The sequence below is a fragment of the Pogoniulus pusillus genome, chromosome 27, assembly GCF_015220805.1.
Source record: "Pogoniulus pusillus isolate bPogPus1 chromosome 27, bPogPus1.pri, whole genome shotgun sequence".
NCBI classification, from domain to species: Eukaryota; Metazoa; Chordata; class Aves; order Piciformes; family Lybiidae; genus Pogoniulus; species Pogoniulus pusillus.
In genome coordinates this window covers 15633256-15658953 of record NC_087290.1, presented here as the reverse complement: position 1 = coordinate 15658953, position 25698 = coordinate 15633256, and the positions used below count along the sequence as shown (strand labels likewise).

At 43.1% G+C, this 25698-nt stretch overlaps 1 protein-coding gene across 6 annotated transcripts in view; it reads right to left on the bottom strand.

Moving 5' to 3' along the window:
* Nucleotides 1–20649, bottom strand: part of TTLL1 (TTL family tubulin polyglutamylase complex subunit L1) — a 29551-nt gene extending 8902 nt beyond the window's left edge. Inside the window, exons 1-10 of one of the 6 annotated variants that reach the window (XM_064166435.1) lie at nucleotides 20356–20473; nucleotides 19232–19382; nucleotides 14992–15124; nucleotides 12897–13105; nucleotides 10129–10309; nucleotides 8147–8281; nucleotides 7877–7985; nucleotides 4242–4385; nucleotides 1693–1779; nucleotides 424–587 (exon numbers count right to left, since the gene is read on the bottom strand). In XM_064166435.1, the coding sequence (XP_064022505.1) occupies nucleotides 424–587; nucleotides 1693–1779; nucleotides 4242–4385; nucleotides 7877–7985; nucleotides 8147–8281; nucleotides 10129–10309; nucleotides 12897–13105; nucleotides 14992–15104 (1142 nt within the window). In that variant the 5' untranslated portion in view covers nucleotides 15105–15124; nucleotides 19232–19382; nucleotides 20356–20473. Of the gene's footprint in view, nucleotides 1–423; nucleotides 588–1692; nucleotides 1780–4241; nucleotides 4386–7876; nucleotides 7986–8146; nucleotides 8282–10128; nucleotides 10310–12896; nucleotides 13106–13500; nucleotides 13520–14991; nucleotides 15125–19231; nucleotides 19383–20355; nucleotides 20475–20594 lie in introns of those variants that run through there. The other 5 variants (XM_064166436.1, XM_064166437.1, XM_064166434.1 and 2 more) reach the window with 5 other exon arrangements.
* Nucleotides 20650–25698: the final 5049 nt, after the last annotated feature.

Below are 25698 nucleotides of genomic sequence, written 5' to 3'. Positions count from 1 at the left end.
AATGTATCTAACAATTCATTACTGTAAGGATTCAAGTGGCATCATTCCTATGATCTGAGAGAAAATCTGTATTGATAGCTATTGTATCTATTTAACTACCATCTATATTACACTCAATATAAGTTCTACACATGCAGAAGACACACTGTCTTTGCTTCTCTCCCTCCAGTCTAGTAGCTGGAATATCAAACAGTGCAGGCAGAGGCTTATCAGACAAGTAACACTCACTCTGGAGATGAGGCACAGCAATTTAACACACTCCCACCCCCAGCATTGCTACTGAAGCTCTAAAAGTGGTACTTTGTTGCCCATTTTTCTTATTAGAATGAAGTTCACTCTATCTCTGTGGTCTACACCACACACTAAAAAAAGTGATGTGACCACAAACCATCTGCATGTATAGAGAACACTGACAAAACTTACAAGACTTCATAATTGCCAAGAACCTCTTTTGGTGGAGATTTATTCCATTTACAGTCTGGAATTTCTCCATTAGGCACAGCAATGTTAAGGGTGTCATTAATAAGATTATACTTCAAGATGCGATCATTAGCAGTACTGGAAGTAAGAGAAGGGGAAGCATTAACCTACAGAAGGGAAAAAAAAAGTCAGCATCAATTTTTTTAGTAGTATCTAGCTCTCTAAAAAGCATCTGTGATGATTATATTGTACAGTTTGGGAAAATAAGGTCCTCTTTTGGTTCCTCAGACACTGGAAGGAATCCCCCACTGGGTACTTTTCTTTTTCCTTTAAAACAGAAGCACACCACTAACATCTGCAGTGTCAGCCCCAAGCTTTTTGCTTAGACTAGAGTCAGCAGAGTGAATCAGACACAGATTTTTGTTTCATTTTCTAAACCCCCAAAATTTCAGTGCCTGCAATTTGCTTGATTCAATCCAACAGATGTTATATACAGGAATTCTGTGGGTTTCTTCTGGATAAATAGCTTTAATTTATGCTCTCATTCTGACTTCTCCTCAGTTAAGCTGTGAGCTGGAGACACACATACATGCTTTCTATTCAAAGCACTACATTGGATCTTCTTTTAATTAAAACTGGGGCAAATTAAACATCTTGTGTTCCACACATAATGGAGAAGTGGTATCAGAACAATAAACAGATACTGTTTTCCTTTTACAAATTCCATTTACTTTGGATCTTTCAGATAGACTGAGAAGGAAGAGGGACTGATAAAATTTACATTGAACAGAGCAGATTCAAAGTTAATACACTGAGTAGAAATTTATGTGGGAGAAAAAAGCCTTCTGAAAACCACAGCTATGTTTTGTATGACTCTCTTTCCTCTCAACCTGCAACATTAAGGCCACAACAGCATTTAAAACTCAAGTTTTATGTCATGCTTCACAGAGCCAATGCAAATTTTCCAGTTCCTGATACATTATCTAATAGGGCTGCTAACATTCAGACTGCCTCTGAAGGCTGTCTGTATGGATGCTCTGAATTTAAAAGACAAAGCAGAAGTCCAGAATCAAATGGAATCAGTTAATAGGAAACAAAAGCAGATGCTAGGTTGGTCAACATAGAGCCTCTCTTGCCTTTTAAAATTTGTCTTAATCCACTTACCTGAGGAATATATCACTTCAAAAGAGAAAAGACTACACCAAAACCTACTTAGTTTTATTCTGTGAAACAGGATGGAAGCTTTTTGTCCTGTATTTTATGCAACTTTACCTCAATTAACCATGGCTTAAGCTTGTCGTCAATGATGATGTCATATCCATAACACTCAAAGCAGTGTTTATCATTATTCATTACAGGCTAAAAAGAAGATAACAAATTCAACAGTTAAAATTAATTATAATGAACTATTAAATTTAATTAAAATGAACTATTAAAATTAATACTAAAAGAATCAATTCAGTAACCTTACTACACATTTTGCTTCCCAGAAATCATAAATGTGATTCAATTATTAATCTTCTACAACACTTTTATGTGTTGTAATTCTAATATAAGCTTGCTAACTGTTAAGTTCAGGATCAACTCTTTTTGTGAAGCTCTAAGTAAATATTCTAATAATCATCACAGAATCACAGAAACATCCAAGTTGGAAAAGCCAGTCAGGATCACCAAGACAACCTAGAACCCTACTCTACAAGATTCATCTTAAACCACATCCCTAAGCACCACATCCAAATGACCCTTAAACACATTCAGGGTTGGCGACTCCTCCATCACCCTAGGCAGCTGATTCCAGTCCCTGACCACTCTCTCTGTGAAAAACTTTTTCCTAGTGTTCAATCTAAACCTACCCAGACTCAGCTGGAGGCCATTCCCCCTTGTTCTGTCTCCAGTTACGTGTGAGAAGTCTACAACTACCTGATGGTAGGTTGCAGCCAGGTGGGGGTTGGTCTCTTCTCCCAACCACCAATAGAACAAGGGGACACAGTCTCAAGTTGGGCCAGGTGAGGTCCAGGCTGGATGTTAGGAGGAAGTTGTTGGCAGAGAGAGTGATTGGCATTGGAATGGGCTGCCCAGGGAGGTGGTGGTGTCACCATCCCTGGAGGTGTTCAAGAAAATCCTGGATGAGATACTTAGTGCCATGGTCTGGTTGACTGGATGGGGCTGAGTAAGGTTGGATTGGATGATCTTGGAGGTCTCTTCCAACCTTGTTTATTCTATGATTCTAAGAAGAGACCAGCAGCAGCCTCTCCACAATGTCCCTTCAGGGAATGATAGCATTAATGCTAAATGCTGAGCTACATTCATTTTCCGTTATGTTTCCAGCCTGAAGATGAAAGTATTTTCATATTTCACAAAACTAATAACAACAGTTAACTCCTGCATCAAGAGAAACCAGGAAGTTTTAAAACTGACATTAGAACAGCTTCACAGAACTGTGAATCCTTTAAACTTCAGAAAAAAAGAGACTCCTTCAAAGACATCTCTGTGATTATGCTGCTGCAATGACACAGGAATTTGAGGTCAAACAATTACCAGATACATCTAAAAGTCATAATTAGTGCAAGGCAACTATCACACTGAAAGCCAAGAGAGACACCAAGAACAGATTGTGCTTCCATACACATTCTCTAGAGAGTCAATAGTTTTTCAGCATCTGCTAAACATTTGCAGTATGCATGGTAAGACTTTTCTTCTGTGCAAGTCTCATCAGATCTTTAAAATAGATCTTTGCTACAGGTTAGTGATATATTTCCCCCAGACTACTTCTAAAAGCTTCTCAGTTCTTCAAGGGCTGGAAGAGGGAGGGAGAAACAACCATCTCTCATTACATTTGCCATTGACAGAGGGATAAAGGACCAAAACATTTCATGCTGAATAACTCTCAACACTTTTTCTCTGGGCAGATTCTGCTAGCATTTGGAGGAAATGCCTTTTCTTCTGACATCTGGTTTCAAATACAGTGGCACAGCACAGGCTGAACTGAGGCAACACTTTCCTAATTTGCACCAATTCTAGCTTCAAGACCTTGTCCTTCCCTCTTGTGCTGTTTCTGATGTTCACCTGGTCCTTCAGTGAGGTGATTCAGCTATCACACCGGCAGAACACTAACCATTAATAAAGCCAGTGAGTGATTCAGTTCATGACAATGCCAGGACCAATCCAAAAGAGATGACATGACCCTGCACTTGGGAACAGGGCAGTTCTTGGCACCAGTAAGCTATTCAGATACTCCATCTGTGATAACACGGAGTGATACCTGCTCTCTAGTGCAATCATGGGATATAACTCAAACACTAGTAAGTCACTTAAGTAAAGGACTCACTGCTAGCTTGGTTGTTTGATTTTTTTTAATAACAATCCATAGCAACGATGTGACGGAGGTATGGAAGAGGAGAAAGTAAGTTATGTAACTCTGCTGAACTAATAGTCCTATGTTTTTTTATGATATGTCGTCCCCCAGAGCTATTTTTCCTTTGGCATGTTTGTTATTGCTGAAATGACGTCATGCACCTTGGCAGAACTTCATGCTATTCACAAAGGCAGTATCAAGTTATATCAAATAGCTCACAGAGCCCTCAAGGAAAGAGATTCTTGCACTTCAATAAGCACGGATAACATGCCCACCCCCACAAGATTTAAGTTTGCTCAGCTCAGAGAAATCTACCAATAACAGAACTGCAGAAACAGCATCAACACCATCACTCAAACAGGAGAAAACAGATTTGAGGAGTTTTGATGGCAAGCATACTTTCATGGTCATGAGAAGCCTGCAGCTGTAATGGTATCGCTGGCAGCATTCCAGGAACAGTACTCACCGCAACAGCCTTTAGTGACTGCACAATTATCCAATGAATCTCATCAAATAACTTGTTTGTGACCTCCTTTCCACGGGTGCTCTCCAGATAGAGGCGTAAGTTACTCACTGTCCACTTGCCTCCATGGATATGATTGTAATCATCCTGAAGAGTTAAGGGGTCCCTTTAGTCTAAGCTTTTGAAGTTGTTAAGGAGTTTTGTTTCACTCATACAAAAAACCTCCACACAAAGACAAGTACTGGTCTAAAAACAAACTCAGCAAATTGGTTTTACTCTTACAGCTTTATGAAGACTTCAGCTTTACTAAGAACTGCCCTCTATATAAACAACTTTTTATGACAGCTGTATAAGTTTATATCACACATTGCAAATCAAGTCATAAATCTTTCTTAGGAGGAAAAAACCACTGGTACTTTGACAGTTTTACACTATAATAGAATTTATCATCACTTATTATTTGCATATGCAGTTTTAAAATGTGAAAAGAATTGAACATTCTCCTCCTCTAGGGATAAGGGAGAAAAAATTAGGTTAGCAATAGCTAAATTTCCTTGATGTTTGCAGTTTTAAAATGCAGCACTTGAAAGTGCTTGCCTGCATTTATTAATTTAAAATGAAACTTGCTTGTTTCCCAAAAGGCAAATTCTGTACCCTCCTAATGGGGCTACTGACCAAACTTAGATTCAAGAAGACAGTGAATTATTTGGTGATTCAAGAAGACCTCTGAATTGTTTTTTCTAATTAATTTTTGAAGCAAGTCAGTGTTTTGATATAGGAAATCCACTCAATGCTACTAAAACAGAACAGGGGAACAAAGGGATTTTGCCTCATCTTATTTGACTTTTCAGAGGCTACCACAGCTCTGCACTATATTCTCTTCACATGAAAGACAAGATCAAGCTGACTGTATTCTTACTGATGGAGAGATGCACACTGAGCCTGCAAGTAACTCTCAAGGTAAATGGTTTGTTTCTTCATAAAGGTTCTCCTCAGAGCATTTCTGAGGTTTATATATCTGTTAAAAACACAATGCTTAGAGCAGAAGAAAGTTCTCAGAGGAACAAAATATGCCATCCTTCAAGACAAGGTCAGAGAAGTCTCTATTTACTTTTATGCTTTTTCTACAGCTTTCCCTTTTAGCAAATTTGGAAAACTGGACTGTACAAATAAAGATTTGAAATGTGCTTCTCAGGACTTGCTGCATGGAAAAAAATGTCTTGAGACTAGATCCCAGGAAGGGAGCAGAGATCAAAGCTAATTCCAACCCTCTCTGCATTTCTGAACAAGTAATCAAATCAAAATAGACTACAACTGTGTAGAGCTTTACACAATTGCAGCAGATTAATTAAAAATATTAGGGTAGAATATTGTAGGCTACAAAGATCACTAATTGAAAAAACCCAGAAAAATCACTGTTGCTTCATTTGTATTACACAGGCAGTGAACAATGTCTGCAGCACAAACATGACTGTGGGTGTACTGACTTACCCTCCTTCCTCCACTTCACTCTTTCCCTCTTCCCCATATTGACACTTTTCCAGTTAGGGATAATTTTAGGGTACAATCACTGAATTTTTATAGTTCACATAGGGCTTAAAGTAGAGATTAAGAGTTAGAATTCAAGGAGTTTTTCCCAATCCTCACTATTGTTTTGATAAATTATTTGGCAGTTCAAAATGGATTCTTCTAAGAGTATAGAGATGAAATGTCTCCAAAGTTACAGACACATTTAAAGCAGAAGAAGGACAGACAGGATGGATTAGAATGGCTTTATATTAAACTTCTCTCACCTCTTACTGCAAAAATCAACAGGTATTTGTGGTTCAGAATTTATAAAAAGCTTTTAAAATACTCTAGCAATGACTCCACGTTTTCAAGCTGCTACTTCTACACTCATTTCTGTTACCCTTCATCCTTTCCAAGTGATCTCACCACTACTTAATTTCTACTTTTATCTAGGATATACCTTGAAGGCCATTCTTTAACTGGTACAGAAGATGAAAGGGTGCATAACAGTGGAATAAGCAACATATCATATGTCTCACCTTTTCACTGCTACTAGCAACAGCACTATGATTTATGTTCTAAGCTATACGGGATCTGCTTTCACCACAACTATTTCTCAGTGTGCTCTCTCAAACCATAGTGTCTCTGAAGCACTTTACAAATCAGCCTCTTAGCAAGAGAGTGTTTGTAGTGTTGAAAAATGCCATATTTTGACACTACCACCATATGTGACATTTTTAATTCATGTTGTCGTTACAGCAATATCCAGACAAAAGCAGCTGTGCTATGCAGCACTTCACAGGATTACAGGGTGTCATGGGTTGGAAGGGACCCAAAGAGATCATTCAGTCCAACCACCCTGACAGAGAAGGACCATACAATCTAGCTCAGGTCACACAGGAATGCATTGGAAGCCTTCAGAGAAGGAGACTCCACAACCTCCCTGGGGAGCCTGTTCCAGTGCTCTGTGACCCTTACAGTAAAGAAGGTCCCCCTTATGTTGAGGTGGAACCTCCTGTGCTGCAGTTTACATCCACTGCTCACTGTCACAGGGAGCAAGTGAGAAGAGCCAGTCCCCCACCTCCTGACACTCAGCCCTCAGATATTTATAGACACTTACTAAATCCCCTCTCAGTCTTCTCTTTTCTAGACTAGAAAGCTCCAGGTCCCAGGTCCCCCTTTTCCAGACTAAAAAGCATCTTGCAGAACAGTAAAAAACAAGCATGTTCAGCAAGGTTTCAAGGCACATTACATGTATTTGGCGTGTGATTGTATCTGTACACACATATGGACGAGTGTATGTGTACATACATGGACACACACATTTCTTTTCCATACACTTAAAACAAAACCTATGCAATTAGGAAGTGAGACAATGGAGTTTCAATTACTGTAGCAGAGGCAAGGTTTATAAATTAGGGACATCCGTTGCAAAGGCAGAAGGGACAGTCATCATCATCAAGTGGATTCCCTGAAGAAACAACGCTGTGGCAGTGCTTAGTGTATGGCCATCTGTCCATATGTCACCCCTGACCCACTAGCCTTTCTTCCCTCTAGTTAATTTCAGCCTGCTTTGACTCAAAGAACTCTCTCCGATTAAGAGGAAGCCACCATCTGGCCAGGCAGCAATCATTTATCACCAAGCTTGCAACATTCCCTTACCCAGAGAATAAAGACCGAGGTAGCTGAAACATAGGAAGAAGCTGGTAAGTACTGTGATGGTAGATAAGTGCTGGAAATAGGAAAGCTGAACTAACTGCAAATAAGAGGAAGGTCAGGAAGGCAGTACTACAGTTCTCTTATAAAAAACAAACCCACAGGAACCAGGCTTCATTAATTCCACTGGTCACAGAATTAACTGCTAAGTGACATTACATGACAGGAGACATGAAGAAACCCCCTGCTTTCAACTACTGAAAGTCACTTGCAGAGGTGCAACTCATAATCTTGCATACTTTCAAGCTGCAGCCTTCTAAAGTTTATTTCTTTTTAAATTCAAGTTGAAGTATTTTAACCACAAGATGGTGAAGAATCTGACAAATAAAACCTTTTTATTTCACAGTTTTTTTGATCAGTTTAAGAAAATTATTCTTGTTACCAAAGAGCACCTAAGAATTCAGCACACTTACCCCATGTTTCTGAATGGCAACGTTTGTAAGGTGTACAAACATGTTATCCAGTTCACTTGTGCTTGGTGTGTATTTTACTGTGCAAAACCGGCAAAACCCAAGTTTATACCTTAAATGCAAAAAAAACACCTCATTGAAATGTGTTAAACCCCAAACAAACAGCAACTGAGGACACCACATGTGTTAAACTTCTGCATGCAACTAGCACAACGTTATTTGAACTCCACTGAACGTTCTCTCAAAGCAAAATACAAATGTACACAGTCTTACATGTAGCATCTCAGTGGACGGTAAGTAGATACTAAAACGTACAGACGGAGATCAAACTTCTTTCCACCAATAAGTAAGGGATTGTTGATGTAAAGAGAAATCACATAGGCCTCTTTGGAAGACTGAGAGACAAACCTGAAAAACACAAATTCTGTTTCAGAAGGTGACAATTCCAATGATATAATCCTGCAAGTCTTCTTTCTGTTGGCAAATTTTGGATGAACTTAAACTACGTATCTTTGGCCAAGGCAATGTATAAAATTGCACTGGTTAATAAAGCACACTTGGCAGCAGGCATTAGACACCAAAGGAAAAAACAAGCTAAACAGATGAGTAACATCGAGTGACTGTTTCAAGTCACATGTTAGCTACATGAAGTTCAGTAAGGACAAGTGCAGGGTCCTGCATCTGGGGAGGAATAACAACAGTCACCAGCACACGTTGGGGGCTGCCCTGCTGGAAAGCAGCTCCATGGAGAAAGACCTTGGGAGTCCTGGTGGACAGCACGTTCTGCATGGGACAGTAATGTGCTCTAGTGGCCAAGAGAACCAATGGCAGCCTGGGGTGCATCAGGAAAAGTGTGGCCAGCAGGTCTAGGGAGGTTCTTCTCCCCCACTACTCTGCCCTACTGAGACCTCACCTGCAATACTGTGTCCAGTTTCGGGCACTCCAGTTCAAGAGAGACAGGGACCCACTGGAGAGAGTCCAGTGGAAAGCCACAAGGATGACTGGGGGACTTGAGTATCACCCTTGTGAAAAGAGACTGAGAGCCCCGGGGCTGTTTAAACTGGAGAAGGGAAGACTGAGAGGTGATCTGACCAATGTGTACAAATACTTGAGGGGTGGGTGTCAAGTGGATGGGGACAATCTCTTTTTGCTGGTCAGCAGCAATAAAACAAGGAGCAATGGATACAAACTGGAACATAAAATGTTTCATCTCAACATGAGGAAGAACTTCTTCATAGCGAGGGTGACAGAATACTGGAACAGGCTGCTCAGAGAGGTTGTAGAGTCTCCTTCTCTGGAGACTCTCAAAACCAGCCTGGATGTATTCCTGTGCACCCTGCCCTAGGTGATCCTGCTTTGACATGGGGGTTGGACTGTATGATCTCTGGAAGTCCCTTGGAAGCTCTAAGGTTCTGGGATTCTGTCAGTTTGGATAGCTGATTAAACCACTCAAAATGCAGCTCTACAAGCCACTCTTCCTTTGAAAGTGTTTAGTGCTTGGCATGGTTCAACACAAGCAAAAAATACCTATTGCATTAGCATCATTAATCAAGCACTCTTACTCCTGGAATATTTGTATTTATGCTTGGTGTGCAATGGCAAACCACTGTGAAAAGACAAGATAATATTCAGATTGTGACACACAGAACAAGTCAAACAGAAAATAAAAAGGCTCAAACAACATTCAGCCAGACAAGTGATAACACTGAAATATAGGGGAAAAAATAGTTCTATGATTAGAACTTCTACTAGTCAAAGGAAAATGATTGCTAACCTCCTTCATACATCTGGAAGTAGATGACTAACACAAAGTGTCATATTTTGTGCTCCAAATGGAGAATTTATGTATTTTTTATATATGCATTCTTTCTTGGAATTCATTTGAAAAGATATTTACTACATATTAAATAAATTAAACACTGAAATTGCTTAGGAAGGGATTTTTCTCTTGCCTCCTGTTATTTAACACTATAAAACAGAACAATTCATTTTTGGACAGTTCCCCCCCCTATGACATTTCTAAAAAGAACAGTTGTTAAACACTGTTTTGTACCTTCTCATACCAAACTAAATCATATGAAAACCTGCTTGAAGGAGGAAGTCAGATAAGAACTGAGATTAAGTTCAAAACTAACTACATTATGACAGAGCAATAATAATGGAATACTTTTCCCATGCATCAGACAATTAACACAGTGATGTAGTTCACCTCATTATGCCAAGTATAATCAAGGGTTTGCATTTTTGGAACTTACGAAGATGTCTTGCTATCTCGAGACCATTTTTTAATTTGGGAGAGTTTATTGATTAGAAATATCCCTTTTCCTTGAGCTTTGCCACAAGGCTTCATAATCCAAGTGCTGGAGGGATTTTTTCTGAATTCTTCAACAAAGAGATTGTAATCAGCAGGAAGCATGAAAGTAATGGGAACAAAATCTGAATTAAGAGGAGAAGAAAAAAGTGCACAATTAAGGACAGTATATCCAATAAGGTCACTGATACATGCAGACTGAAAAACAAATCCCTCTTTTCAGTCTTCCAGTCTGTCACAATCCAGTTGCATTATGTCCCTTTTTTAATCTCATTTAAATTCTCATTTTTACTTAAGACAATTGCAAAATGTTGCAAAGTTGCAAAACGTTGCAAAGTTGCAAAATGTTGCAATATGTTGCAAAGTTGCAAAAAGTTGCATGCTGCTAAATCCAGATTAATAGTTTTTAATTCACATGAATACGTTTTCTGTCATATATATGCAATGACATTAGAGCATTATCACAGTATCACAGTATCATCAGGGTTGGAAGAGACCTCACAGATCATCAAGTCCAACCCTTTACCACAGAGCTCAAGGCTAGACCATGGCACCAAGTGCCACGTCCAATCCTGCCTTGAACAGCTCCAGGGACGGCGACTCCATCACCTCCCCGGGCAGCCCATTCCAGTGACCAATGACTCTCTCAGTGAAGAACTTTCTCCTCACCTCAAGCCTAAATTTCCCCTGGCACAGCCTGAGGCTGTGTCCTCTTGTTCTGGTGCTGGCCACCTGAGAGAAGAGAGCAACCTCCTCCTGGCCACAACCACCCCTCAGGTAGTTGCAGACAGCAATAAGGTCACCCCTGAGCCTCCTCTTCTCCAGGCTAAACAACCCCAGCTCCCTCAGCCTCTCCTCGTAGGGCTGTGCTCAAGGCCTCTCCCCAGCCTCGTCGCCCTTCTCTGGACACACTCAAGCATCTCAATGTCCCTCCTAAACTGGGGGGCCCAGAACTGAACACAGTACTCAAGGTGGTCTAACCAGTGCAGAGTACAGGGGCAGAATGACCTCCCTGCTCCTGCTGACCACACCATTGCTGATGCAGGCCAGGATGCCACTGGCTCTCTTGGCCACCTGGGCACACTGCTGGCTCATGTTCAGGCGGGTATCAATCAGCACCCCCAGATCCCTCTCTGTCTGGCTGCTCTCCAGCCACTCTGACCCCAGCCTGTATCTCTGCATGGGGTTGTTGTGGCCAAAGTGCAGCACCCTGCACTTGGAGCTATTGAACGCCATCCCATTGGACTCTGCCCATCTGTCCAGGTGGTCAAGGTCCCACTGCAGAGCCCTTCTGCCCTCCAACTCAGTCACATCTGCCCCCAGCTTAGTGTCATCTGCAAACCAAATATACCATTCCAACTTAACTTGACATTTTCTTTATTTTGTATGTCATTTTTACTGCTCCACTAACCACTCTGTGCATACAAAAATGTCAGTGTTCAAGTTGCTTTCCCTCTGGCTGTGGTAATTATTGCCATGTGACTCCTGTTGGTCATTCTTATTTGCTCCCACAATTAATATTACCATACTTATTGAAACCTCAATAAAATGACTTCTTGCTTTTTTCTGTCAGATTACGTTCACTGCCATCCAAACAGATCTGCTTCATTCTTACACAGATGAAGAGTGCTTTGATTTCACTTTCCCCAAGATGTAAATCAGCTCAACATATCCCCATATCAGTTTCACTTCAGTGCTTTCTGACCTTCAAAACAAGAGTCTGTTCATTCAGTGCTGTCCTGTTTATTTTATCTTTTGCTCCACTTTAAGATTTTGAGATAATGTTTTTTTCACTTATGAATTAAAGACACTCCAACTCTGTCTCATATGAAGTTCCAGGGCCCTTTGGTTTCACTATGAATCTTATAGTTTCAAAAGTATCTTAAGCCCACAATTTTCCTTCTTCAAAATAATTTAAAAACCAGGTCAAACCAAAACCAGCAAAACCTCAAAGCAACCAACCCTTCCTGAAGACTCCCCCTCACAACCACAAAAAACAGAGCTGCAAATCTATTTCTACACCCTTAATAATTTCATTATCCCTTCATCCAATGTTGCTTCAGCTAATCCCACACTGTTCAGTCTTCATTAAGGACTTTATTAACTACAAAATGGAGTCCAAACAGAGCTTCTGTGCACACAAATTGGATTTGTGCTCTTTCTTTTATACTGCTGAATAGCAGCAAGTATGCAGTGGAGAAATTTGGCCTTAGTACTGCAGTAATATGACAGAGAAACAGAAATGTTCAGGCTTTTATTCTTGCCTAGTCTCCAATTTCAACAAAGACCCTGAATGAATGGCATCTCCTCTAATTCCTCTCAATTTGCAAAATCTTAGCCATTTTCCTTCAAAGTGTGGTTTTCAAAAGCTTTGAAAAGAGAGTATTTTATCTTAAGTATTCACTACTAACATTTTTATCAAGTCCCCTGTTCTTGTGTTTTCTTATGCTCTAATGGCAGATTTGAGGGGAGGGAAAAGGAGGAAAAGAGAGAGGGAAGGCTGTTAGGTTTGCAGAATGCAGCAAACAAATTTAGGGTAAAGTGTACTTTATGTATTGACAGGGGCAGAGCATTTCAGGGTAGTCACTTTAATGTTCTAACACTTCAGGGGCTCAGAGCTTTATGCACAGAAAAGCTAACTCATAGGAAGAAAAATGATTTGTAAAGACTACATATGAGAAAAGATCAACACTGATAATGAGAATCACATACCCAAATAAATGTATTTCCCATTTTCATCCTTTTCTGCAAGAGGGCTTCCTTCTTTCTCAAGCTCTTTCCTATAGCGCTTGATATTCTTTACCATCAAATCTTTTCTGGTCAGCTCATAGTGGTTTGGGAAATGATTGACAATTTGATCGTCAGAGAGGCGGTAACCAGTTTCCACACTGAAAACATTTCTGATTGTTTGCACACTCATCCTGAAAACAAAGACAGGCACCACATGATTTCTCCCAAGAAAGACAACTCGGGAAGACAAAGCTGGATTTGTTTGTTGGCTCACCTTTTCTCTCTCATTTCTCTTTAGAGTATCGTATTTTGCTGCAGCGACAATAACCTGAACTTCCAAATCCAAAGAAATCCTGACAGAGGTTTTATTGACCCCTCTACTGCCACTGAAATTGGTGCAGAAAGTGAGGAAATGAAGATGACAACTTGGTCCTACTGGACTCTGACTCATTGGCAGGGCCTTAAAAATGACTGAGGCACATCTATATGTTACAAAAGTACCTTTCTAAATCTGTTACTTCACCCTCTGGAAACTCAGGTGTTCTCTTAAAAAACAAAGCCACAAACCCAACCTCCTATTGACTACCTTGTTATTCAGATTGTGATGGTCCTCCAGCATATGAACTGAAAAGCAGGAGTCAGAGATCTTGCTAAAAACACCTGTAAATGCCAGATTAGAGGCAGGTTATCAAATCAGCTGTCTACTTCAGCTTTCACTGAAGGTTAGAGCACAGCCATATATATTAGGAATTCCCTTTATTGTCTCACATTGGAAATTTGTTAATATTTCCTGAATGCCTTCAACCTTCCACATTATCATTTCAGGACCTAAAAAAAAAGCCCACCCCAAACCAAAACCAGTCACACATTTTCCATGAGTGTCCTGTTCCCTCACTCTCTCCAAACTGCATTTTAAAACAGCAGATTACTGGTTTCCTACCCATTCATACAATCAACCAGGTTGGAAGAGACCTCCAAGATCATCCAGTCCAACCTAGCACCCTGCCCTAGCCAGTCAACTAGACCATGGCACCAAGTGCCTCATCCAGTCTTTTCTTGAACACCCCCAGGGATGGTGACTCCACCACCTCCCTGGGCAGCCCATTCCAATGGCATTTAAATTAAGTGGTTCATAAAGGGTACATCTGGCAACACAAACTGGCATTTTGTTGTACTTGAAAAGGACAATATAAATAGTTTAGTTTACTTAAAGACTATTCTTTCTGCCAATTAACAGATTGCTGCATTCTAGGACAGCATTTGTGGCCTTATATTAGACAACAGCCAGACAAGATAGACCATTTACTCTCCTCCTTTCACCATTTTCTTCATTTAATTCCACTTTCACCCTCAGTACTGAAATGCTGAACAATTTATTCTGCATATAAATTGTTATCATGAAGGAGAAGGAAAGTACAGATCTCAAGGCCTTTATTAAATGAGCCTGGACTCTGGTAAGAGTAAGCCTCCATTACATTAATAAAAGAATATTTATCAAATATTGGAACTGTGTACTCTTGGATTATTTTGCTTATGTTGTCAGAAAAAAATGGAGAAAAGATACATGCAAAAGTTCCCCTTAGGCCACAAATCTCCTACGGCAGTAAAGGAAAAAAAATCTACTTACTGCATACAAACATCTCAAATAATCAAGTGTAATATTTCAAAACAAAAACCAATGAGCACAGCATTTCCCCTGGGATTTTTACAGTTGGTATTCCAAGAAGTGATCAGTGTCTGGGTAGGTCGTTCCCTTTGCACTCTCTGACAAACCCTCAGGCAAACTGCAAAGATAGATGAGATCAGCAGCATCGGAATGGATCCGGGCAGATGGGACCTGCTGCCCTGAGAACGATAATGACTTTTAGCAGGCCTACACAGAGACAAGAATCTACCAATGGCAATCTGAACAGAGGACCAGCAACAGCCTAAGCAATTCTAGAAGCCATGAAATCACGTCACAGTCTCAGAAGCACTGCAGTTAATCAATAACTTCTGTATCTTTCATTTTTCAGTATGCTATTAACATAATAAAATGCTTTACAAATTTAGAATTTGGTACTTTTAACATACTCACCAATAAAAATTCCAGTCTTCATTTTCTGCCACCTGAATCCAGCCTCTTTTTTCAAAGTTGTTTATTAGAACAGATTTTTCAATGTCAGTTACCCACTTTACTTTTCCTGCCATTATCCTACAGCAGAATCAACCTGTTAGCAAAGAAAAGTTTGAAGACATGAAGTAGAAAACAGGGCAGAATGCAAGCCAGGAAAGTCAAAGCAAAAGAAAAAGTGGCATCTGGAAAGCATTTTACATAAGATAGAATTAAATTGTATTTCGATTCAAGGAATATAATATCCTAAGATTGTCAACTGGAGAACTGCAAACAACACCACTAGTTACAAGGAGCTTTCACACTGCTCAGCTAATCGTCTTTTATGAATGGGCACACAGAGTATCCCCCCTTAAATACACCAATGACAGAAATTACTGTACAGTTACTTGCTAACGTTTACAAATCCCCATGTAAAGCACAGGTATTTCTAAGCAAGATTTACACACATATACTTTTTTTGGCTTGGTTTTGAAGTAGGAGAGTTCATATGGACCACTCAGTGACTGCAGAGAAAATAATTTCAAGAGAAAACCAAGAATCATGTTTTGCTGTACTTAGAAAAGTAGGGAAGGGGCTGCAGAACTGTCACCTTGGACTTCCAAAGGGCAGACTTGGAGTTGTTTAGGGGGTTGTTTGAAAGAGTCCCTTGTGAGGCAGTCCTGAAGGGAACAGGAATCCAGGAAAGGAACAGGAATCCTCTTCAAGAAGGAAGTCTTAAAGGCCATCCCTATGTGCTGTAAGACAAGCTGGTGGCAAAGGCCTGCCTGGCTGAACGGGGAGCTCTCTCTGCTTCTCAGAGGGAAAAGGAGAGTGTATGACCCTTGGAGGAAGAGGCAGGCCACACATGCTGACAAAAAATATGTTATGAGGCTATGCAGGGAGAAAATTAGAAAGTCCAAAGCCCAGCTAGAAATTAATTTGGCTACTGATGTAAAAGACAGTAAGAAATCTTTCTGTAAGTACAGCAGCAGCAAAGAGGGGCCAAGGACAGCCTCCATGCTCTATCAGATGCAGGAGGAAACATGGCAACTAAGGATGAAGAAATGCTGAAGTGCTTAATGCAGCCTCTGCCTCATGCTTTACTAATAGAACCAGTTGTATTCGGGGAATCCAGCCCCCTGAGCTAGCAGACAGAGACTGGGAACAGAAGGATCCCCTTGCAATCCAGGAGAGATGGTCAGTGACCTGCCGCACCACAAGTCAACGGGACTGGATGGAATCCACTCAAGGATTCTGAGTCAGCTGGCAGAGGTGCTCATCAAGCCACCTTCCATCATTTTTCAGCAGTTTTGGCTGACTGCCCCAGCAGACAGCAATTTAGCCATCATGACACCTATGTACAAGAAGGGACAGAAAGAGGATGAAGGAAAATACAGGCCTGTCAGTTCAACTTTGGTGCTGGAGAAGCTGATGGAGCAGATCGCACTGACTATCTTCATGCAGCATGTCATAGGACAACCAGATGATCAGGCCTCAGTCAGCATGGGCTTGATGAACCTGATTCCTTCTACAACATGGGCACACACCTAGCGGATGAGGGAAAGGCTGTGGATGTTGTCTATCTGGACTTTAGCATTTGACACCATTTCTGACAGCATTCTCCTGTAGAAACTGGCTGCTCAAGCCTTGGATCAGCATACTCTTTGCTGGGTAAAACACTGGCTGGACAGCTGGGCCCAAAGAGCAGTGGTGAATGGAGTTAAGTCCAGTTGGCAGCTAGTCACAGGTGGTGTTCTCTAGGGCTGAGTACTGGGGTCAGTCTTGCCTAATGTCTTCATTAACAAGCTGGATGAGAGGATTGGGTGCACCCTTACTAAGTCTGCAGATGACATCAAGCTGGGTGGAAGTGTGACCTGCCTGATGGTAGGGAGGCTCTGCAGAGAGATCTGGACAGACTGGATAGATGGGCTGACAGCAACTGTATGAGTTTCAATATGGCCAAATGCTGAGTTCTGTGCTTTGGCCACAACAGGTCCTGTCAGTGCAACAGGTCTGGGGACAGTGGCTGGAAAGCTGCTCAGCAGAGAGGGAGCTAGGACTGCTGGTTCATAGCCAGCTGAACATAAACCAGCAGTGTGCCCAGGTTGCCATGAGGCATCCTGGCCTGTATCAGGAACAGTGTGACCAGCAGAACTAGGGATGAGATCTTACCCCTGTTTTCAGCACCAGTGAGGCTGCATCTCAAATATTGTGTTCATTTTTGGGCCTTTGTCAAGGGTTCACTTCAATTTGCTGATGAGTATTCAACACCATGCCAACACCCTGCCAGCTTTATAATGAAAGTGTTAGCTGGAGAAAAGTGTCATGGGGATTGTAGTTGAAACTGGAACAAGAAAGGCTTCCAGTTTCGGGTTTAGGGTGTTGGTTTCTGTGTCATTGCTGTCTGCTGGCTTGGATGCTGCCCTTTTCCACTTGCTGGCTTGTTTGCTGGTTGGTTTTGCTGGCTTGGCTTGTTTGCCCATTGGCACAGTATTGTACATTGTATTACTTTCATTAAACTCCTTTTATCTCAACAAAGGGAAGTTTAGATTGGACATAAGGAAGAATCTCTTCACTGAAAGGGTTATCAGGCATTGGAACTGCTTGCACAGGGACCTTGTGGAGTCCCCATCCCATCAGGTACTTAAGAGTTGTGTAGATGTAGTGCTTAAGCATATGGCTTAGTCAAGGATTTGTCAGTGTTAGGCTAATGATTAGATTTGATGATCTTAAAGGTCTTTTTCCATCTAGGATGTTCTGTGGTTTTACAATTCCAGGAAAGGAAGTAAACTAACATTATCAACTTGGTGTTTTCTTCTCTGTAATTCACATAGCCATGACTTTACCTTCTACTATAGCCAGGGGAGGATATGGATAAGCTGATATCATTAAACCCCTGACAGCAGGATCTTCCCAAACCTAAGGCTGACAGTGCTTATAAGCTGTACTTCCACTTACGACACCTAGATGTCACTTTCTACACTAGAGAAGAACAGCCTTTTCCCGAAGGGAACAGAGGATCATTCCAGCTGGAAGGGTCCTAAGGCAGTCTCCTCCCTAGCCTCCTGATCAATGAAGAGTTAGCAATTAGGTCAGGCCAGGTTGCTCAGAGCTTTATCTGGCCATCATTTGAAAACCTGTGCTTTGTTCCTAAGTATCATGAAAATACAGTGGGTCAGATCCAGCCTGTCCCACCACACAAGCTGAAATACAAACTGACAGATCAGCTTGCAAAGAGGTGACCACTGCTGTAAGGGGGAAAAATGGCCTCAAACTCCATGGCCAGTAGATATTTACTGAGAAATTCATATATGCTTTACTTCACTTTCCCACAGCACACCAAGCCTCAAACCCACTGTTTTGACTTATTCTAACAGATCTTTTTGGCCCCAACTGCTTTTTCCACCCACATCGGTGATACAGCATTCCATTATCTCCACACTCACATCCTTTCTCACACAGTTCCTAGGTACAGGATGATGTTGCATCACTTACCACCCTCTGGGATCCCACATAGATGTCAAGGCCAGCTAAACAATCTGTTAACTACTCTCTTGGGTTCCTACAAAAGCCTCCAAAGAGCTCCTCTGGACATTCCACCTCATTGTTTGACTGGCCTCATAGGAAGAGGGTGGAGGGCTCCATATATTTTGCCATATATTATGAACCTCTCTCCTTTCAGCTTACGGCTGTTGTCTCTTATCTTCCCATCCTTCAATACAGTAAAGAGCCTCAGTCTGTCTTTTTTACAACCTTCATATAGGTACAGGCAGGCTGCTATCAGATGATCTATTCTCCAGGATGAAGACAGCTGCCCCACTCCTCCTTACCAGACCAGTGCAGAGGATTACCATCTTGGTAATCCTCTGCTCAACTCTACTGATGTCTGTCTTGTTCTGAGGGGCTCAAGTTACTTTTGTCAACCTTCTGATGTATTTTGTTACATCCTTGTCCTTTTTGTTTGAGAAAGAGAGCTCAGTTCATCAAGGTGAGAATGCACAACAAATGCACTGACGGAATGAGGACAAGCCCAGCATCCACAATTGCTACCCCTCTGAAGTGCAGCCTGAAACTTTCTGACAGCAGCAGGAACTCATCTGCCTGCACTCCCCCTTACAAAGGCTACTTATTCAGCTCCTCTTTACCACAGCGTCTCATATCATACACTAATGTAACAAAGGCAAAGAAATATGAATTAAAGTACACTGTCCTTCATGCATACCTAAAGCCAAAAGCCAAATTCAGTCGATGTAGACAGATTCATTTATCTGCACTGAAGTGGGTACGACTGACAATCAGTGACTCACTAGCACTGCACACCACCTTGTGGTTTTAAATGTCCAGTGACTAGTCATCCTGGAAGAGAATGGTCCCTTTGAAAAGAAATGTAACCACATTAACCAAACACAACATCATTTTTAAGGCCTTAAAACATGTCCTCCACATCTCCAAACTAATCCATTAAGTTTACCAACACTGAACCCCAATCCTATAGTCGTTTCTCTGTTACATGACTCCCTGACCTGTTTTCCTATTTCCTAAGGATGTCTCACTCCAGCATCTTTAGTATATGGACTACAACTACATTCAAGCTTTGTTTTTTGTTGTGCAGCTGTCTGTGTCCTTGTCCTTACAGAAGCACACAGCTACTGCCTGGCGAAGACAAGAGACGGTGCCCTGCCACAGGGAGGTAAATACATGTAAGGGGGGAACCATGCAGCAGGAAGACCAGAATAATTCTGTACATTGGAGTTCCTCAGCCAGTGGGAAAAGGGTCATCTGAGGCCAGGAAATTAAGATAAAAGAAGGCTGTGTCCAGCAACTTGAGATACGCCCTGGGGACTCTCCCTTTATTGGAATAAAGTTTTACAGGACTCCTCTGCCTCCTGTGCTGGACACTAACCGCCAGTGGTTAAAAAGGAGCCGAAGATGGACACGGGCACGGCGCTGAGCTGGCGGCAGCGAGCAGCCGGGGAGCAGCCCAGCAGAAAGCCGCTGCGCTCTCGCCGGGAGCTGCAGAGAAGGCTGCAGGGCTCAGGCCTCCAACAGCGCCTCCACCACGGCGCCGCGCGCTATGTCGCGACAGCCGCGCCGAGAGGCTGCCCCCGAGGGATCTGCTGCCCGTCCCGATCAGGCGCCCCTCCGGAGTGGGCCCGAGAGGGCACCTAGGCAGGACGATCACCTACCCCCTGCCATCTCCCAGCAACGGTCGCGATGCCGCAGGGATGTTCAGCTGCCACAATAGCTCCGGGGGGACGAGGGGACGGGGAGGCCCTGACGCCAGCGCCCGAGCTCACCTACCGGCGGGAGGGGTGCCCGCGACTTCCCCTCAGGCCCACCCCTCACCTGCGGGCCGCTCTCATCGCGCCATCCTCCGGCTCCGCGGTGCGGCGAAGGCCAACCTCCCTCCCTCGGCCTGCCCTGGCGCCGCGCCCCAGCAGCTGCCACGGCCGGGCAATGGAGTTCCGGAGCAGGAGGCGGCGACGCAGATGCTCGGTTGCCAGAGAGACGGGGGGCGGCGCAGCCCTGCGCGGCGGCGGCCATCTTAGAGCCGCGGCAGGGTCCCGTTTGGTGCCGATCCTCACCTGGTGCCGCTGCTGCCACTGAACCGTGTCCAAACGTACCATGGCTGCCCGATCCCTGAACGCCTCCTCACGGGTTCAGCCTGCCGAGTCAGCTGATGAGTAGCCAATACCATGCCAGCGTTAGAGCGAAAGGCTGGCTGGAGCAATGGATGGAGGGGCTTGGAGTTCATACTGCACACTGAGGTCCTTCCTCCTTCTGACTCAGGGTGTTGAGTTCTTCTGCATCGATGATTGTGGACTTGAGGCGGTGGGAGTCGTTTTGTGGCTGACTTGTTTCTACTGCTATGATGCTTTTGCTATGCTTTTCTGGGAAATACCTTGTCTAAGCTATTGTACACTGGATTATTCCATCAAGCTCTCCTTAACTCACGGGGGGGTTGTGTTTCTTAGGCTACCAGTTGTGGGAGTCTTGGCCTTGTGTGACTTATGTTTGGAACTCAGCCACTGGCAGGGCTGAAACCACGACAGCCTTCAGGGATGGTAAACTCTACCACCTACACAGGTAGTCGGTTCCAATGCCTGAACACCCTTTCAGTAAAGACATTTTTCCTGATACTCAATGTAAGTCTCCCCAGGTGCAACTTCAGGATGTTACTTCTCCTTCCATCACCTGTTACTAGGGGGAAGAGACCAACCACCACCTAACTACACCCTTCTTTCAGGTAGCTGTAGAGAGCAACGAGGTCTCCCCTCAGCCTCCTCCACAAGACTTGTTCTCTAGACCCTTCACCAGCTTCATTGCCCTTCCCTGGATACACTCCAGCACCTCAATGTCTTTCTTGTAGTGAGGGTCCTAAAACTGAACACAGTACTTAGCACATGGCCTCACCACTGCTGAATACAAGGATATGATCCCTGGTCCTGCTGGCCCCACTGTTCCTGAGCCAGGCCAGTATGGGTTTGGCTTTCTGGGCCACCTGAGCATATTGCTGGCTCATATTCAGCCTCAGACACGTCTTTTTCTGCCAGGCACCTTTCCAGTCACTCTGCCCCGAGCCTGTAGCACTGTGTGGGGTTGTTGTGACCAAAGGGCAAGACCCAGCACTTGGCCTTGTTAAACCTCATAAAATTAACCTTGGCCCATCTATCCAGCCCACCCAGATCCCTTTGCAGAGCTGTCCTACACTCAAGCAGATCAACAAGCTCACCCAATACAGTGTCATCTGCAAAATTCCTGAGGGTGCACTCAATTCCCTCGTTCAGATTACAGGTAAAGATACTAAAGAGAACTGACCCAAATGCTGAGCCCTGGCAGACACCACTAGCAACCAGTTGCCAACTGGATTTAACTCCATTCACCACCGCTCTTTGGGCCTGGCCATCCAGCCATATTTTAACCCATCCAAGCCACGTGCAGCCAGTTTCTCCAGGAGAATGATGTGGGAGAGAGCGTCAAATGCTTTACTAAAGTCCAGGTAAAAAACATTCACAGCCTTGTCTGCATCCACTAAATGTGTCACCCTGTCATAGAAGGAGATGGGATTCTTCAAACAGGACCTATTCTGTTGATGAAGCTGGCTGGGCTTCATCAACTGGTTGCCCTGCACATTCTGCATAGTGACACTCAAGATGATCTGCTTCATGATCTTGTCCAGCACTGAGGTCAGACTGACAGGTCTGTAGTTTCCCAGCTCCTGCTTTCGGCTCTTCTTGTAGATAGGCATCACATTTGCCAATCTCCAGTCAACTGGGACCTCCTCCACCTAGCCAGGACTGCTGGTAAATGATGGAAAGTGGCTTGGTGAGCACTTCCACTGTCTCTCTCCAGACCCTTAGGTGTCAGCCATCCAACCCCATAGACTCAGGTATGTCTAAGTGGTGCAGTAGGTCACTAACTGTCTCCTCTTGGACTGTAGGGGTTTCATTCTGCTCCCCATTTCCATGTTCAGAGACTGGGTATCCAGGGAACAACTAGTCTTGCTGCTAAAGACCATGGCAAAGAAAGTATATGGTACCTCAGCCTTTTCCTCATCCTTACTACTAACTTCCACCTTGAATCCAACAAAGGACAGATATTCTCCTTAGTCCTCCTGTTGTTGCAAATATATTTGTAGAAGCATTTCCTGTTTAACGCCTGAAGACAGAATCTTATTTCCAGTTGGGCTTCGTCCCTTCATCTTCTTCCTATGTAGTCTCATGAGAGTCTCTTAGTCCTCCTGAGTGTCCTGCCCCTTCTTCCAACAACCACAGACTCTCCTTTTCCCCTTCTGCAGCAACCAAACATGTCTGTTCAGCCAGGCTGACTCTTCTTTCAGAACATGGGAATGTCCTGTTCCTGCACCTTTAAGACTTTCCTCTTGAACAGTGTCCACTGTCCTGGACTTCTTGGCCCTTCAGGATTGCTTCTCAAGGGACTTTGTCCACCAGTCTCTGAAACAGGCCAAAGTCTGCTGCTATTGCCATCTGGTTTATGAGTCACTGCATCTATTAAGGATGAGAAGACAGGGAGCTCTCGGTCATATGAGCTCAGTCTGCCTCTTGGGTTTCTCATACAGTGGGAAGGAGAGTTCAAACTCTCAGCAGTTGCGGTACACGGGAGGGGTGGTGCAGTGGGTGCCTGGTAAGGCCAGGGCCTGGTGCAGGCCCGGAAGGGAAGAGACATTCTCCCTTTGGGGCCTGCACCAGGCTTTGGTTTTGCCCACCCTTTTCTGTCACCTCTGCATGCAGCAAGCATGATAAGAGAGCTCTGAAACCTGCTTGGTCCCTCTTGCCATCATGCACTCTGCATGAGGACGTTTAGATCTTAAGCTGCTGTGGCTTGGGTCTGCCCCACTGTCAGAAAAGAAGTCCATGACAAACATCCAGTCATGAGGAAATAGAGGTTTGTGCAAGGTGGTAGCATGACAAAAACATGCCTAGCTGTTCCCAGAATACCTAAAAAATAACCTAGGTCACTCAGATACCAAAGATCAAGTCCCTGTTCAAGCGCATCAAGTGCTATGAGGTTCGTCACCACACATGACTCTAGGAATATCTTTTTTTTGTGTTGATAGTGTTCTGAGGAAATGTGTGAGTTTTCCTCAAAAGGACCAACAACTTTGCAGTGAAAACTGAGTGGGAAAAACAGTTCCTAAGAAGTAATGGTATTAAGGCCGATTTACACATACAGACTTCCTTCCAAAACGAAGAGATGATGTTAAGACACCATACCTGTATTAAGGTTACTGACATTTTGTGATAGCCTCAATACAAAGCACTAAAATAAAATATCATAAACTCCAGAGACTTGAAGAGTTTCAGAGGAAAAAATAAAGGATAAATAAATTATTAATTCTGTAAGACAAATTACTTATTAAAAAAATGATCAATTAAGGTAGTAGCTGAAACAAGCAGTTCACAGGGTGTTTGCATACAGCAAATAACTGATACAAGTCTGTATTCCCCAAGAGCCTTCATTCCCCAAATAATCAGAATATAATAAATGTACTTTATGATCTACCATATTTATTTACCCTTTGGTAACGGGCTGAGTTTCAAAGATGCAGCTGCAAAGGAAGAGTTAAATTTAATAATTAATGTAACTGAGGCGATTAAGTATTCCCTAGTTTAAGGGAGCAGGCGTGAAAAGCAATGTATATTCCCTTGGCCATGTGCAGTGGAAATTTCCTGGCACCATAATACCTCTGGCAGCAGAAGAAAGCATGGAGCAGCCTTCACAGCCTTTTCTTTCTACCACAAAGGTATGGCTGCTGTGGCAGAAGGCAGCAAGAAAAGTAAACCTGAATCTTCTCCTTGCTATCAATCCGTTTTTGTCCCTGCACCCATCATACTTCAGGGGAAAGGTGAAACGAGTCTCACTTTAAAAAAATACATAAAATAATAAAATAAGGGCAGAAATAGCTGTTTGGGTGATTTTTGTTTGTTTGAAATGTAAGAGTATTGTAGCTTAATTCAGCAGTCCTTAATCTATACAGTTCCATGGTATAAAAAGCTGTTGTTTTGCTGTGTTGCTGAAAACGATGGTAACAGTATTACATTACAGCTTATAACACATGCTCTAGTTTTTAATATTAAAGCATCTCCACTTTGTGACATTGTTCCAACAAAGGGAAGTCAGGGAGACTGGACACCAAGTTAGGTAGTGGTGTTGATTCGAATGATGGTAGAGAGGGACTTGGACAGGCTTAGATCAATGGGCTAACATTAATGGGATGAGTTTCAACAAGGTCAAATACCAGATCCTGCTCTTGGGTCACAACAATCCCAAACAATGCTACAGACTTGGGGCAGTGTGGCTGGAGAGCTGCCTGGCAGAAAGGGATCTGAGGGTTGTAACACATAATCAGCTGTACTGAGCCAGCAGTGTGCACAGGCAGCCAAGAAGGCCAATGGGATCCTGGCTTGGATTAAAAATGTTGTGTCCAGCAGGAGTAGTGAGGTGATCAGTCCCTTGGACTCAGCTTTGATGAGGCCACACCTTGAATATTGTGTTCTGTTTTGGGCACTACAATACAAGAGAGATCTGGAGGTGCAGGAGTGGGTCCAGAGGAGGGCAATGAAGGTGGAGAAGAGCCTGGAGAATAAATCTTACGAGGAGCAACTGAAGGAAATGACGATGGTTAGTTTGAGGAAAAGGAGGCTGAGGGAGGCTGCATTGCTTTCTGCAACTACCTGAAGGGACACTGTGGAGAGGCTGCTGCTGGTCTCTTCTTACAGGTAACTGGAGACAGAACAAGGGGAATGGCCTCCAGCTGAGACTGCGGAGGCTTAGAATGGACATTAGAAAAAAGTTTTTCATGGAGAGAGTGTTCAGGCACTGGAATGAGCTGCCCAGGGAGGTGGTGGAGGCACCAGCCCTGGATGTGTTTAAGGGTCGCTTGGATGTGGTGCTTAGGGCTATGGTTTAAGGTGAATCTTGCAGAGTAGGGTTCTAGGTTGGACTGGTGATCCTGAGGGGCTATTCCACCCTGGATGTTTCTGTGAGTCTGTGACTTAGAAAGCAGCTCAATAATGTTTACTATCATTGTATCAGGAACTGGCACAGCAGCATTGGTGTGCTATATTTGTGATAGAAATCAGTCCTCATGACAGATTTCTGTATTTTATTTTAAGCTTGAATCAGCTCACTGAACTAAGCAAGATCACCTCTATGTGCAACATTAAC